General features: G+C 49.7%; 1 protein-coding gene across 7 annotated transcripts in view; it reads left to right on the forward strand.

Moving 5' to 3' along the window:
• CACNA2D4 (calcium voltage-gated channel auxiliary subunit alpha2delta 4) overlaps positions 1–16,027 on the forward strand; it is a 367,390-nt gene that overhangs the window by 39,175 nt on the left and 312,188 nt on the right. For all 7 annotated transcript variants that reach the window (XM_063929351.1, XM_063929344.1, XM_063929346.1 and 4 more), the window contains exon 2: positions 2,811–2,892. In XM_063929351.1, coding sequence (XP_063785421.1) covers positions 2,811–2,892 — 82 coding nt within the window. The remainder of the gene's footprint in view (positions 1–2,810; positions 2,893–16,027) is intronic.

Raw genomic sequence — 16,027 nt, forward strand, 5'->3', positions numbered from 1 at the left:
GCGGGCGATCAGGTCTGAACTGCGCATGCGTATGCACCGCAATGCGCAGGCGCGACAGACCGCAGCAACGGGGATCGCCAGTCAGCGACGGGATGGTGTGAAGGATCCATTTGCACAGGCATTCGCACGGATATTGACAGGAAAAGGGCGTTTGTGGGTGACAACTGTCCGTTTTCTGGGAGTGTCCGGAAAAACGCAGGCGTGTCCAAGCGTTTTCAGGGCGGGTGTCTGACGTCAATTCCGGTCCCGGACAGGCTGAAGTGATCGCAGCGGCTGAGTAAGTCCTGGGCTGCGCAGAGACTGCACAAGATCAGTTTGTACCGCTCTGTTACACATGCGATCACACACCTGCACAGCTAAAATACACTCCCCTGTAGGCGGCGACAATCTGCCCCGCAGGGCTGCAAAAATCGCCTGCTAGCAATCATATCCTAATTACCCCCCAAGTCATACCGTCAGAGCCAGAGAAGCCCGTGGGGCATTTCCTGCCAACTAATCATTCGGGTCCTTTTCTAACTGACATCATATAGTAGATAAAGATCGATAGAAACACCCTGTGAAAATAAATTCACTCCGGAGACGCCCCGTAGAGAATAATCACCAACATGCTAATCAGCCCAACTAATATGCTAATAGCTCCGCCTTGTATCTGCTGGCTCCTCCCCTCCTGTACGCCTGCTCCTCTGTCAGCGCTCAGACTAGTGAGGGTCGCCTGGCCGGTATATGACAAATCGCTGGCTGTATAATGCAGTCCTCCACGTCACATTATATTCCCTCCTTCCACCATCAGTAGAACGGCGCCCCCTTATGTCTGATTTATTCAGTGTCACAGCCTTCTGTCTGGTGATGTCACCGGTGATTCCTAAAAAACTGTTTTGTTGTGCAGGTTTTAAGGCCCATACACACTAGACGACGTCTCTCTGTGAGCGACGTCGTCTAGTGTTTCTCCTCCCAGGCCGGGTGGTCGGCGGCCGACCGTACACACAGAACGCTATGACCGCTCATAAAACGCTCAGTAACGTCACGCAACCGCCGCCAGTGCATGCAGCTCCTGGACGACAGTCCAGATCAAGCTTGCATGCACTGCCGACAGCGACGATCGCTGCCGACCCGCGGGGCCGCGCATCGATCGTTGCTGGCGGCATACACACTTTCCGATGAAATGAGCGACGTCGCTCAGAAGGGGGAAAATGAGCGACGTCGCTCAGAAGGGGGAAAATGAGCGACGTCGCTCATTTTATCGGCAAGTGTGTATGGGCCTCCAGAGTGTTTTATTGTTTGGTCCCATTAAACATCTGCATGGGGTAAATGTGCCTGGTTACAGGGGTCAGCTGTCCCAAGAATATTTCTTAACTACAGACCCACTATGGCTGTTTGGGGTGTATAGGATACTGCAGAGCAGTATGGGGGCTACTAAAAGCCCTGCTTTGGGGGTATGCAGGGCGCCCGGTCAGGTACCCGTCAGCTCTATGAGTTTACAATCAGAGCTATGCCTGGAACATATCGAGAACAGTGGAAATCTCAGTAAAGTGATATTTGCATTGAATTTTGGTGTTAGATATATACAATATCGACCAATCAGACCATTATATCGTTCTACCTAAACTAATGCACCAGTAAGTTACTGTATATGTGTTTATATGCTGGGTGCGGGATTATCCCACCCACACCCACAAACATGAGCTGTTAGGGGGACCGTGGCACTGGCGATGGCTAATGCGACATAATGCAGATACACTGATTGGTATTTTGGGGTCCACACTTAATTTTGCACCTAAATCCAGTATCTGAGGCTATAGGTAGAAATCAATGCCTGCGGGCTCCATAGGAAAAATGTTGGGCTGACTAGTATGAAGTGCCGACATGTACACGCTGTAACCGGGTAGGTGGGCTTCCTGTCCTGGGGGCCACATAGCAGCCTTAGGCTGAGCCCTAGGAATCGGACTGTTACACAACAGAGGGGCATTTGCTGTAGAGAACCATTAAGTTGTGCATCTTCCCCTGTGAGAGGTCCAGTTGGGCCCCTCTGGGCGGACAATGTCATTTGCATCATTATGTCACTGACCGCACTTCCTGCCACATGGCCTGAGCGCTGACCGCACTTCCTGCCACATGGCCGGAGCGCTGACCGCACTTCCTGTTGTATGGCCGGAGCACTGACCACACGTCCTGCTACATGGCCGGAGCGCTGACTGCACTTCCTGTCACGTGGCCGGAGTGCTGACCACACTTCCTGTCGTATGGCCGGAGCACTGACCACACGTCCTGCCACATGGCCGGAGTGCTGACCGCACTTCCTGTCACATGGCTGGAGCGCTGACCGCACTTCCTGTCACATGGCTGGCGCGCTGACCGCACTTCCTGTCACATGGCTGGAGCGCTGACCGCACTTCCTGTCACATGGCCGGAGCGCTGACCGCACTTCCTGCCACATGGCCGGAGCGCTGACCGCACTTCCTGCCACATGGCCGGAGCGCTGACCGCACTTCCTGTCGTATGGCCGGCGTGCTGACCGCATTTCCTGCCACATGGCCGGAGCACTGACCACACATCCTGTCATGTGGCCAGAGTGCTGACCGCACTTCCTGTCATGTGGCTAAAGCGCATCCCAGTACTTTTAGATTGATGGACCCTGTTTTCCAGGCCCTTTACTCCTCACATGCAGAGTAGAAGACAATTACAATATTACCCTGACTTCCCGCTGTGACGGAGCTATAACGGGATAGGATAGTAGGTGACATCATCTCATCCCGACACGTGATACATTCAGAACCCAGAAACTTTAACCTTTCTCTCTTTTACCTTCTTAGGATAAAGCTCTGGGCTGACGCATTTGGCAGTGAGATGTACGGGCTCGTCACCAAGTACTCCGGATCCCTCCTCTTACAGAAGGTAGGATGACGCTCTAACTGTACTGCACCCCCAGTGATGGACTGCGCATTGTAATACATAGTGAATGTAACTCAGGTCACTGACAGTGGGAGGAGTTATTGGGCTTGATTCTGTGCTGGGAGTAACACAAGTACCTGTGCACCGGGACAAACCACGCTGCGCTGCCAGGGGGCAAATACATTTATGATAATTGTATGCAGAGTAAATACCGGCTGCTTCTGCATGTAGCCCACACATGCTGGGCAGCTTTATTCTCACACTGCAATGTAGATCTCAGCTAGGACACACCCCTCCCACACCTAACTCTCTGCACATGTTATATCTGCCCCCTGCAGTGCAGCATGGAGTTACCCAGGTGCTCAGTTACTGGCTACTTCTACATGTAGTCCACACATGCTGGGCAGCTTTAGTCTCACACTGCAATGTAGCTCTGAGCTAGGACACGCCCCCCCACACCTAACTCTCTGCACATGTTACATCTGCCCCCTGCAGTGCAGCATGGTGTTACCCAGGTGCTCAGTTACTGGCTGCTTCTACATGTAGTCCACACATGCTGGGCAGCTTTAGTCTCACACTGCAAAGTAGCTCTGAGCTAGAACACGCCCCCCCACACCTAACTCTCTGCACATGTTACATCTGCCCCCTGCAGTGCAGCATGGTGTTACCCAGGTGCTCAGTTACTGGCTGCTTCTGCATGTAGGCCACACATGCTGGCAGCTTTATTCTCAAACTGCAATGTAGCTCTGAGCTAGGACACGCCCCTCCCACACCTAACTCTCTGCACATGTTACATCTGCCCCCTGCAGTGCAGCATGGTATTACCCAGGTGCTCAGTTACTGGCTGCTTCTGCATGTAGTCCACACATGCTGGGCAGATTTATTCTCACACTGCAATGTAGCTCTGAGCTAGGACATGCCCCTCCCACATCTAACTCTCTGCACATGTTACATCTGCCCCCTGCAGTGCAGCATGGAGTTACCCAGGTGCTCAGTTACTGGCTACTTCTGCATGTAGGACACACATGCTGGCCAGCTTTATTCTCACACTGCAATGTAGATCTGAGCCAGGACACGCCCCTCCCACACCTAACTCTCTGCACATGTTACATCTGCCCCCCTGCAGTGCAGCATGGTGTTACCCAGGTGCTCAGTTACTGGCTGCTTCTGCATATTGGGGATCATTCCGAGTTGTTCGCTCGTTGCCGATTTTCGCAACGGAGCGATTAAGGCAAAAATGCGCATGCGCATGGTACGCAGTGCGCATGCGCTAAGTAATTTAGCACAAAACTTAGTAGATTTACTCACGTCCGAACGAAGAATTTTCATAATTGTAGTGATCGGAGTGTGATTGACAGGAAGTGGGTGTTTCTGGGGGGAAACTGACCGTTTCCTGGGAGTGTGCGGAAAAACGCAGGCGCGCCAGGATAAAACGCGGGAGTGTCTGGAGAAACGGGGGAGTGGCTGTCCGAACGCAGGGCGTGTTTGTGACGTCAAACCAGGAACGAAACGGGCTGAGCTGATCGCAGTGTAGGAGTAAGTCTCGAGCTACTCAGAAACTGCTAAGAATTTTCTATTCGCAATTCTGCTAATCTTTCGTTCGCAATTCTGCTAAACTAAGATACACTCCCAGAGGGCGGCGGCTTAGCGTGTGCAATGCTGCTAAAAGCAGCTAGCGAGCGAACAACTCGGAATGAGAGCCATGGCCCACACATGCTGGGCAGCTTTATTCTCACACTGCAATGTAGATCTGAGCTAGGACATGCCCCTCCCACACCTAACTCTCTGCACATGTTACATCTGCCCCCCTGCAGTGCAGCATGGTGTTACCCAGGTGCTCAGTTACTGGCTCTCTCCCATCTCAGGCCCATTGCCTCCTGTTGTTGGTTATTCTGCTCTGCGGCATAGGGAGAGTGTAATGATCTGCACGTGCTCTGCGGCACAGGGAGAGTGTAATGATCTGCACGTGCTCTGCAGCACAGGAAGAGTGTAATGATCTGCACGTGCTCTGCGGCACAGGGAGAGTGTAATGATCTGCACGTGCTCTGCAGCACAGGGAGAGTGTAATGATCTGCACGTGCTCTGCAGCACAGGGAGAGTGTAATGCTCTGCACTGTGTCCTATACCTCAGGTTACCGCTGCACATCGCTGTGTGAGTTGCAGCACCTGCTGTACACTTCCCGCTTCACGCACCAGCGTCGCACAGATGTACATTACATAGCGGACGCTGAGACGTGCCCCATATACACCTGGCTCCACTGATTGTGTGTCATCGCAGTAAGTGGGTCATACGGCCTCTGTGAGGACAGGCAGCCTGGCGGGATTAGGAATAGTCAGGGCCGGGATTAGTTGTGTGGGCACGTGCTACGCTGTGCAGAGTTACTGACACGTGGGAGACCAGGGAACAGTCAGCGTACGTGCTCCCAGGCCGGGGGCTCAGTATATGGACGATATCCGGGCGAGAGACTAAAAGTAGCTGCAAATAAATACATTACAGGGCGGCTGTTGTCCATGTGTCAGAATTCCCATCTATGTGCATCTGCACCACCTTGGTGTTCTCCGTCTAGTACATTTCTGGTGCAAGCCCATGTCATGTACTATGGGGGTCATCAGCTACGATCATTCACACTGACATGCGGGGGGACGCCCAGCACAGGGCTAGCACGCCACGCACGCCAGTCCCTGCCGTGTCGCTAAAGTGCAAAAGCATCGCCCAGCGGCGATGCTTTCGCACTTCAGGAGTAGCTCCCGGCTAGCGCAACTTTTGCGTGCTGGCCGGGAGCTACTCGTCACGCAGGGAGGGAGCGGTACAGCAGCGTTTGGACACCATTTTGTGGGCGTGGCCCGGCCAACGCAGTCGTGGCAGGACCGCTGCGGCCCAACCCCCGCACGGTCCTGCTACGCCTACAAAATGGTGGCCAAACGCTGCTGTACCGCTCCCTCCCAGCGACCGCCTCTGCTTGTCAATCAGGCAGAGGCGATCGATGGGCAACAACGGCCGTCAGCTGTCAGCCATGCGCCGGCGCATGTGCAGTTCTGACCTGATCGCTGCGCTGCGATCAACTGCCGCGAGCGATTAGGTCAGAATGACCCCCCATGTGCTGGAGGAAAAGAGTAAAACAAGACTAAACTTCCAACGTCCAGACACTTCAGGATCCCGGCATGTGATTCATTTCACTTCATTCTCCAGGAACGCTCCTCAGTGTAGCTCCACTTCTGCCCAACTCCTACCACGTGCCGCAAATCCACGCACTTACTTGTATGTACAGGAACGCTCCTCAGTGTAGCTCCACTTCTGCCCAACTCCTACCACGTGCCGCAAATTCACGCACTTACTTGTATGTACAGGAACGCTCCTCAGTATGCGTTACTGTCCTCCGAGCGCCTCCGTTATTGTGGTTTTGGGTGTGATACCATGTAGAGGAATTATATGATGAGGGAGCAGGTGCTGATGAGTCTCTGGGTGTGATACCATGTAGGGGTAGAGGAATTATGTGATGAGGGATCAGGTGCTGATGAGTCTCTGGGTGTGATACCATGTAGAGGAATTATGTGATGAGGGAGCAGGTGCTGATGAGTCTCTGGGTGTGATACCATATAGAGGAATTATATGATGAGGGAGCAGGTGCTGATGAGTCTCTGGGTGTGATACCGTGTAGAGGAATTATATGATGAGGGAGCAGGTGCTGATGAGTCTCTGGGTGTGATACCATGTAGGGGTAGAGGAATTATATGATGAGGGAGCAGGTGCTGATGAGTCTCTGGGTGTGATACCATGTAGGGGTAGAGGAATTATATGATGAGGGAGCAGGTGCTGATGAGTCTCTGGGTGTGATACCATGTAGGGGTAGAGGAATTATATGATGAGGGAGCAGGTGCTGATGATTCTCTGGGTGTGATACCATGTAGGGGTAGAGGAATTATATGATGAGGGAGCAGGTGCTGATGAGTCTCTGGGTGTGATACCATGTAGGGATAGAGGGATTATATGATGAGGGAGCAGGTGCTGATGAGTCTCTGGGTGTGATACCATGTAGGGGTAGAGGAATTATGTGATGAGGGATCAGGTGCTGATGAGTCTCTGGGTGTGATACCATGTAGAGGAATTATGTGATGAGGGATCAGGTGCTGATGAGTCTCTAGGGGTGTGATACCATGTAGGGGTAGAGGAATTATGTGATGAGGGATCAGGTGCTGATGAGTCTCTGGGTGTGATACCATGTAGAGGAATTATATGATGAGGGAGCAGGTGCTGATGAGTCTCTGGGTGTGATACCATGTAGAGGAATTATATGATGAGGGAGCAGGTGCTGATGAGTCTCTGGGTGTGATACCATGTAGAGTAATTATATGATGGGGGAGCAGGTGCTGATGAGTCTCTGGGTGTGATACCATGTAGAGGAATTATATGATGAGGGAGCAGGTGCTGATGAGTCTCTGGGTGGGATACCATGTAGGGATAGAGGAATTATATGATGAGGGAGCAGGTGCTGATGAGTCTCTGGGTGTGATACCATGTAGGGGTAGAGGAATTATATGATGAGGGAGCAGGTGCTGATGAGTCTCTGGGTGTGATACCATGTAGGGGTAGAGGAATTATGTGATGAGGGATCAGGTGCTGATGAGTCTCTGGGTGTGATACCATGTAGAGGAATTATGTGATGAGGGATCAGGTGCTGATGAGTCTCTGGGGGTGTGATACCATGTAGGGGTAGAGGAATTATGTGATGAGGGATCAGGTGCTGATGAGTCTCTGGGTGTGATACCATGTAGAGGAATTATATGATGAGGGAGCAGGTGCTGATGAGTCTCTGGGTGTGATACCATGTAGAGTAATTATATGATGGGGGAGCAGGTGCTGATGAGTCTCTGGGTGTGATACCATGTAGAGGAATTATATGATGAGGGAGCAGGTGCTGATGAGTCTCTGGGTGTGATTCCATGTAGAGGAATTATATGATGAGGGAGCAGGTGCTGATGAGTCTCTGGGTGTGATACCATGTAGGGGTAGAGGAATTATATGATGAGGGAGCAGGTGCTGATGAGTCTCTAGATGTAATACCATGTAGAGGAATTATAGGATGAAGGTTCAGGTGCTGATGAGTCTCTGGGTGGGATACCATGTAGGGATAGAGAAATTATATAATGAGGGATCAGGTGCTGATGAGTCTCTAGGTGAGGAATTATATGATGAGGGATCAGGTGCTGATGAGTCTTTGGGGGTGATACCATGTAGAGGAATTATATGATGAGGGAGCAGGTGCTGATGAGTCTCTGGGTGTGATACCATGTAGAGGAATTATATGATGAGGGATCAGGTGCTGATGAGTCTTTGGGGGTGATACCATGTAGAGGAATTATATGATGAGGGAGCAGGTGCTGATGAGTCTCTGGGTGTGATACCATGTAGGGGTAGAGGAATTATATGATGAGGGAGCAGGTGCTGATGAGTCTCTGGGTGTGATACCATGTAGGGGTAGAGGAATTAGATGATGAGGGAGCAGGTGCTGATGAGTCTCTGGGTGTGATACCATGTAGGGGTAGAGGAATTATATGATGAGGGAGCAGGTGCTGATGAGTCTCTGGGTGTGATACCATGTAGGGGTAGAGGAATTATGTGATGAGGGATCAGGTGCTGATGAGTCTCTGGGTGTGATACCATGTAGAGGAATTATGTGATGAGGGATCAGGTGCTGATGAGTCTCTGGGGGTGTGATACCATGTAGGGGTAGAGGAATTATGTGATGAGGGATCAGGTGCTGATGAGTCTCTGGGTGTGATACCATGTAGATGAATTATATGATGAGGGAGCAGGTGCTGATGAGTCTCTGGGTGTGATACCATGTAGAGGAATTATATGATGAGGGAGCAGGTGCTGATGAGTCTCTGGGTGTGATACCATGTAGAGGAATTATATGATGAGGGAGCAGGTGCTGATGAGTCTCTGGGTGTGACACCATGTAGAGGAATTATATGATGAGGGAGCAGGTGCTGATGAGTCTCTGGGTGTGACACCATGTAGAGGAATTATATGATGAGGGAGCAGGTGCTGATGAATCTCTGGGTGTGATACCATGTAGAGGAATTATATGATGAGGGAGCAGGTGCTGATGAGTCTCTGGGTGTGATACCATGTAGAGGAATTATATGATGAAGGATCAGGTGCTGATGAGTCTCTGGGTGTGATAACATGTAGGGGTAGAGGAATTATATGATGAGGGAGCAGGTGCTGATGAGTCTCTGGGTGTGATACCATGTAGGGGTAGAGGAATTATGTGATGAGGGATCAGGTGCTGATGAGTCTCTGGGTGTGATACCATGTAGAGGAATTATGTGATGAGGGATCAGGTGCTGATGAGTCTCTGGGTGTGATACCATGTAGAGGAATTATATGATGAGGGAGCAGGTGCTGATGAGTCTCTGGGTGTGATACCATGTAGAGGAATTATATGATGAGGGATCAGGTGCTGATGAGTCTCTGGGTGTGATACCATGTAGAGGAATTATATGATGAGGGATCAGGTGCTGATGAGTCTCTGGGTGTGATACCATATAGAGGAATTATATGATGAGGGAGCAGGTGCTGATGAGTCTCTGGGTGTGATACCATGTAGGGGTAGAGAAATTATATAATGAGGGAGCAGGTGCTGATGAGTCTCTGGGTGTGATACCATATAGAGGAATTATATGATGAGGGAGCAGGTGCTGATGAGTCTCTGGGTGGGATACCATGTAGAGGAATTATATGATGAGGGAGCAGGTGCTGATGAGTCTCTGGGTGTGATACCATGTAGGGGTAGAGGAATTATATGATGAGGGAGCAGGCACTGATGAGTCTCTGGGTGTGATACCATGTAGAGGAATTATATGATGAGGGAGCAGGTGCTGATGAGTCTCTGGGTGTGATACCATGTAGAGGAATTATAGGATGAAGGATCAGGTGCTGATGAGTCTCTGGGTGTGATACCATGTAGAGGAATTATAGGATGAGGGATCAGGTACTGATGAGTCTCTGGGTGGGATACCATGTAGAGGAATTATATGATGAGGGAGCAGGTGCTGATGAGTCTCTGGGTGTGATACCATGTAGGGGTAGAGAAATTATATAATGAGGGAGCAGGTGCTGATGAGTCTCTGGGTGTGATACCATATAGAGGAATTATATAATGAGGGAGCAGGTGCTGATGAGTTTCTGGGTGTGATACCATGTAGAGGAATTATATGATGAGGGATCAGGTACTGATGAGTCTCTGGGTGGGATACCATGTAGAGGAATTATATGATGAGGGAGCAGGTGCTGATGAGTCTCTGGGTGTGATACCATGTAGGGGTAGAGGAATTATATGATGAGGGAGCAGGCACTGATGAGTCTCTGGATGTGATACCATGTAGAGGAATTATATGATGAGGGAGCAGGTGCTGATGAGTCTCTGGGTGTGATACCATGTAGGGATAGAGGAATTATATGATGAGGGAGCAGGTGCTGATGAGTCTCTGGGGGTGTGATACCATGTAGGGGTAGAGGAATTATGTGATGAGGGAGCAGGTGCTGATGAGTCTCTGGGTGTGATACCATGTAGAGGAATTATATGATGAGGGAGCAGGTGCTGATGAGTTTCTGGGTGTGATACCATGTAGAGTAATTATATGATGGGGGAGCAGGTGCTGATGAGTCTCTGGGTGTGATACCATGTAGAGGAATTATATGATGAGGGAGCAGGTGCTGATGAGTCTCTGGGTGTGATTCCATGTAGAGGAATTATATGATGAGGGAGCAGGTGCTGATGAGTCTCTGGGTGTGATACCATGTAGGGGTAGAGGAATTATATGATGAGGGAGCAGGTGCTGATGAGTCTTTGGGTGTGATACCATGTAGAGGAATTATATGATGAGGGATCAGGTGCTGATGAGTCTCTAGATGTGATACCATGTAGAGGAATTATAGGATGAAGGATCAGGTGCTGATGAGTCTCTGGGTGTGATACCATATAGGGGTAGAGGAATTATATGATGAGGGAGCAGGTGCTGATGAGTCTCTAGATGTAATACCATGTAGAGGAATTATAGGATGAAGGATCAGGTGCTGATGAGTCTCTAGGTGAGGAATTATATGATGAGGGATCAGGTGCTGATGAGTCTCTGGGTGTGATACCATATAGAGGAATTATATGATGAGGGATCAGGTGCTGATGAGTCTTTGGGGGTGATACCATGTAGAGGAATTATATGATGAGGGAGCAGGTGCTGATGAGTCTCTGGGTGTGATGCCATGTAGAGGAATTATATGATGAGGGATCAGGTGCTGATGAGTCTCTGGGTGTGATACCATATAGAGGAATTATATGATGAGGGATCAGGTGCTGATGAGTCTTTGGGGGTGATACCATGTAGAGGAATTATATGATGAGGGAGCAGGTGCTGATGAGTCTCTGGGTGTGATACCATGTAGAGGAATTATATGATGAGGGATCAGGTACTGATGAGTCTCTGGGTGTGATACCATGTGGAGGAATTATATGATGAGGGAGCAGGTGCTGATGATTCTCTGGGTGTGATACCATGTAGGGGTAGAGGAATTATATGATGAGGGAGCAGGTGCTGATGAGTCTCTGGGTGTGATACCATGTAGGGGTAGAGGAATTATATGATGAGGGAGCAGGTGCTGATGAGTCTCTGGGTGTGATACCATGTAGGGGTAGAGGAATTATATGATGAGGGAGCAGGTGCTGATGAGTCTCTGGGTGTGATACCATGTAGGGGTAGAGGAATTATGTGATGAGGGAGCTGGTGCTGATGAGTCTCTGGGTGTGATACCATGTAGAGGAATTATGTGATGAGGGATCAGGTGCTGATGAGTCTCTGGGGGTGTGATACCATGTAGGGGTAGAGGAATTATGTGATGAGGGATCAGGTGCTGATGAGTCTCTGGGTGTGATACCATGTAGATGAATTATATGATGAGGGAGCAGGTGCTGATGAGTCTCTGGGTGTGATACCATGTAGAGGAATTATATGATGAGGGAGCAGGTGCTGATGAGTCTCTGGGTGTGACACCATGTAGAGGAATTATATGATGAGGGAGCAGGTGCTGATGAGTCTCTGGGTGTGACACCATGTAGAGGAATTATATGATGAGGGAGCAGGTGCTGATGAGTCTCTGGGTGTGATACCATGTAGAGGAATTATATGATGAGGGAGCAGGTGCTGATGAGTCTCTGGGTGTGATACCATGTAGAGGAATTATATGATGAGGGAGCAGGTGCTGATGAGTCTCTGGGTGTGATACCATGTAGAGGAATTATATGATGAGGGAGCAGGTGCTGATGAGTCTCTGGGTGTGACACCATGTTGAGGAATTATATGATGAGGGAGCAGGTGCTGATGAGTCTTTGGGTGTGATACCATGTAGAGGAATTATATGATGAGGGAGCAGGTGCTGATGAGTCTCTGGGTGTGATACCATGTAGAGGAATTATATGATGAGGGATCAGGTGCTGATGCGTCTCTAGATGTGATACCATGTAGAGGAATTATAGGATGAAGGAGCAGGTGCCGATGAGTCTCTGGGTGTGATACCATGTAGAAGAATTATATGATGAGGGAGCAGGTGCTGATGAGTCTTTGGGTGTGATACCATGTAGAGGAATTATATGATGAGGGAGCAGGCGCTGATGAGTCTCTGGGTGTGATACCATGTAGAGGAATTATATGATGAGGGAGCAGGTGCTGATGAGTCTCTAGATGTAATACCATGTAGAGGAATTATAGGATGAAGGTTCAGGTGCTGATGAGTCTCTAGGTGAGGAATTATATGATGAGGGATCAGGTGCTGATGAGTCTCTGGGTGTGATACCATGTAGAGGAATTATATGATGAGGGAGCAGGTGCTGATGAGTCTCTGGGTGTGATACCATGTAGAGGAATTATATGATGAGGGAGCAGGTGCTGATGAGTCTCTGGGTGTGATACCATATAGAGGAATTATATGATGAGGGATCAGGTGCTGATGAGTCTTTGGGGGTGATACCATGTAGAGGAATTATATGATGAGGGAGCAGGTGCTGATGAGTCTCTGGGTGTGATACCATATAGAGGAATTATATGATGAGGGATCAGGTGCTGATGAGTCTTTGGGGGTGATACCATGTAGGGGTAGAGGAATTATATGATGAGGGATCGGGTGCTGATGAGTCTCTGGGTGTGATACCATGTAGAGGAATTATATGATGAGGGAGCAGGTGCTGATGAGTCTCTGGGTGTGACACCATGTAGAGGAATTATATGATGGGGGATCAGGTGCTGATGAGTCTCTGGGTGTGATACCATGTAGAGGAATTATATGATGAGGGAGCAGGTGCTGATGAGTCTCTGGGTGTGATACCATGTAGAGGAATTATATGATGAGGGAGCAGGTGCTGATGAGTCTCTGGGTGTGACACCATGTTGAGGAATTATATGATGGGGGATCAGGTGCTGATGAGTCTCTGGGTGTGATACCATGTAGAGGAATTATATGATGAGGGAGCAGGTGCTGATGAGTCTCTGGGTGTGATACCATGTAGAGGAATTATATGATGAGGGATCAGGTGCTGATGAGTCTCTAGATGTGATACCATGTAGAGGAATTATAGGATGAAGGAGCAGGTGCCGATGAGTCTCTGGGTGTGATACCATGTAGAGGAATTATATGATGAGGGAGCAGGCGCTGATGAGTCTCTGGGTGTGATACCATGTAGAGGAATTATATGATGAGGGAGCAGGTGCTGATGAGTCTCTGAGTGTGATACCATGTAGAGGAATTATATGATGAGGGAGCAGGTGCTGATGAGTCTCTGGGTGTGATACCATGTAGAGGAATTATATGATGAGGGAGCAGGTGCTGATGAGTCTCTAGATGTGATACCATGTAGAGGAATTATAGGATGAAGGAGCAGGTGCCGATGAGTCTCTGGGTGTGATACCATGTAGAAGAATTATATGATGAGGGAGCAGGTGCTGATGAGTCTTTGGGTGTGATACCATGTAGAGGAATTATATGATGAGGGATCAGGTGCTGATGAGTCTCTGGGTGTGATACCATGTAGAGGAATTATATGATGAGGGAGCAGGTGCTGATGAGTCTCTGGGTGTGACACCATGTTGAGGAATTATATGATGGGGGATCAGGTGCTGATGAGTCTCTGAGTGTGATACCATGTAGAGGAATTATATAATGAGGGAGCAGGTGCTGATGAGTCTCTGGGTGTGATACCATGTAGAGGAATTATATGATGAGGGAGCAGGTGCTGATGAGTCTCTGGGTGTGACACCATGTAGAGGAATTATATGATGAGGGAGCAGGTGCTGATGAGTCTCTGGGTGTGATACCATGTAGAGGAATTATATGATGGGGGAGCAGGTGCTGATGAGTCTCTGGGTGTGACACCATGTAGAGGAATTATATGATGAGGGAGCAGGTGCTGATGAGTCTCTGGGTGTGATACCATGTAGAGGAATTATATGATGAGGGATCAGGTGCTGATGAGTCTCTGGGTGTGATACCATGTAGGGGTAGAGGAATTATATGATGAGGGAGCAGGTGCTGATGAGTCTCTGGGTGTGACACCATGTAGAGGAATTATATGATGAGGGAGCAGGTGCTGATGAGTCTCTGTTTGTGATACCATGTAGAGGAATTATATGATGAGGGAGCAGGTGCTGATGAGTCTCTGAGTGTGATACCATGTAGGGGTAGAGGAATTATATGATGAGGGAGCAGGTGCTGATGAGTCTCTGGGTGTGATACCATGTAGAGGAATTATATGATGAGGGAGCAGGTGCTGATGAGTCTCTGAGTGTGACAAGTTGTACAACTCACATCCACAGAAGAATCATCTCCAATAGAGTGACACAGTGCTGCCACCAGCAGAGCATGAATGGGGAAGCTATGGAGGGGACGTGGCTAGACCACCCTACATCTCATACTTTCTCTGACGTCCTAAGTGGATGCTGGGGACTCCGTAAGGACCATGGGGAATAGCGGCTCCGCAGGAGACAGGGCACAAAAGTAAAAGCTTTAGGATCAGGTGGTGTGCACTGGCTCCTCCCCCAATGACCCTCCTCCAAGCCTCAGTTAGGTTTTTGTGCCCGGCCGAGAAGGGTGCAATCTAGGTGGCTCTCCTAAAGAGCTGCTTAGAGTAAAAGTTTTGTTAGGTTTTTTATTTTCAGTGAGTCCTGCTGGCAACAGGCTCACTGCAACGAGGGACTTAGGGGAGAAGAAGTGAACTCACCTGCGTGCAGGATGGATTGGCTTCTTAGGCTACTGGACACTAGCTCCAGAGGGACGATCACAGGTACAGCCTGGATGGGTCACCGGAGCCGCGCCGCCGACCCCCTTGCAGATTCTGAAGAGAGAAGAGGTCCAGAAATCGGCGGCTGAAGACTTCCCAGTCTTCTTAAGGTAGCGCACAGCACGGCAGCTGTGCGCCATTGCTCTCAGCACACTTCACACCAACGGTCACTGAGGGTGCAGGGCGCTGGGGGGGGCGCCCTGGGCAGCAATGAAAGTACCTATGCTAGCTAAAAATACATCACATATAGCCTCTGGGGCTATATGGATGTATTTAACCCCTGCCAGGTTGTCAGAAAAACGGGAGAAGAAGCCCGCCGAAAAGGGGGCGGGGCCTATTCTCCTTAGCACACAGCGCCATTTTCCTACACAGCTCCGCTGCTAGGAAGGCTCCCAGGCTCTCCCCTGCACTGCACTACAGAGACAGGGTTAAAACAGAGAGGGGGGGCACTTATTTGGCGATATTATTATATATTAAGATGCTATAAGGGAAAACACTTATATAAGGTTGTCCCTGTATAATTATAGCGTTTTGGTGTGTGCTGGCAAACTCTCCCTCTGTCTCCCCAAAGGGCTAGTGGGGTCCTGTCCTCTATCAGAGCATTCCATGTGTGTGTGCTGTGTGTCGGTACGTGTGTGTCGACATGTATGAGGACGATGTTGGTGAGGAGGCGGAGCAATTGCCTGTAATGGTGATGTCACTCTCTAGGGAGTCGACATCGGAATGGATGGCTTATTTAGGGAATTACGTGATAATGTCAACACGCTGCAAGGTCGGTTGATGACATGAGACGGCTGGCAAACCAATTA

The sequence above is a fragment of the Pseudophryne corroboree genome, chromosome 6 (genome assembly GCF_028390025.1).
Source record: "Pseudophryne corroboree isolate aPseCor3 chromosome 6, aPseCor3.hap2, whole genome shotgun sequence".
In the NCBI taxonomy this organism is placed as follows: Eukaryota; Metazoa; Chordata; class Amphibia; order Anura; family Myobatrachidae; genus Pseudophryne; species Pseudophryne corroboree.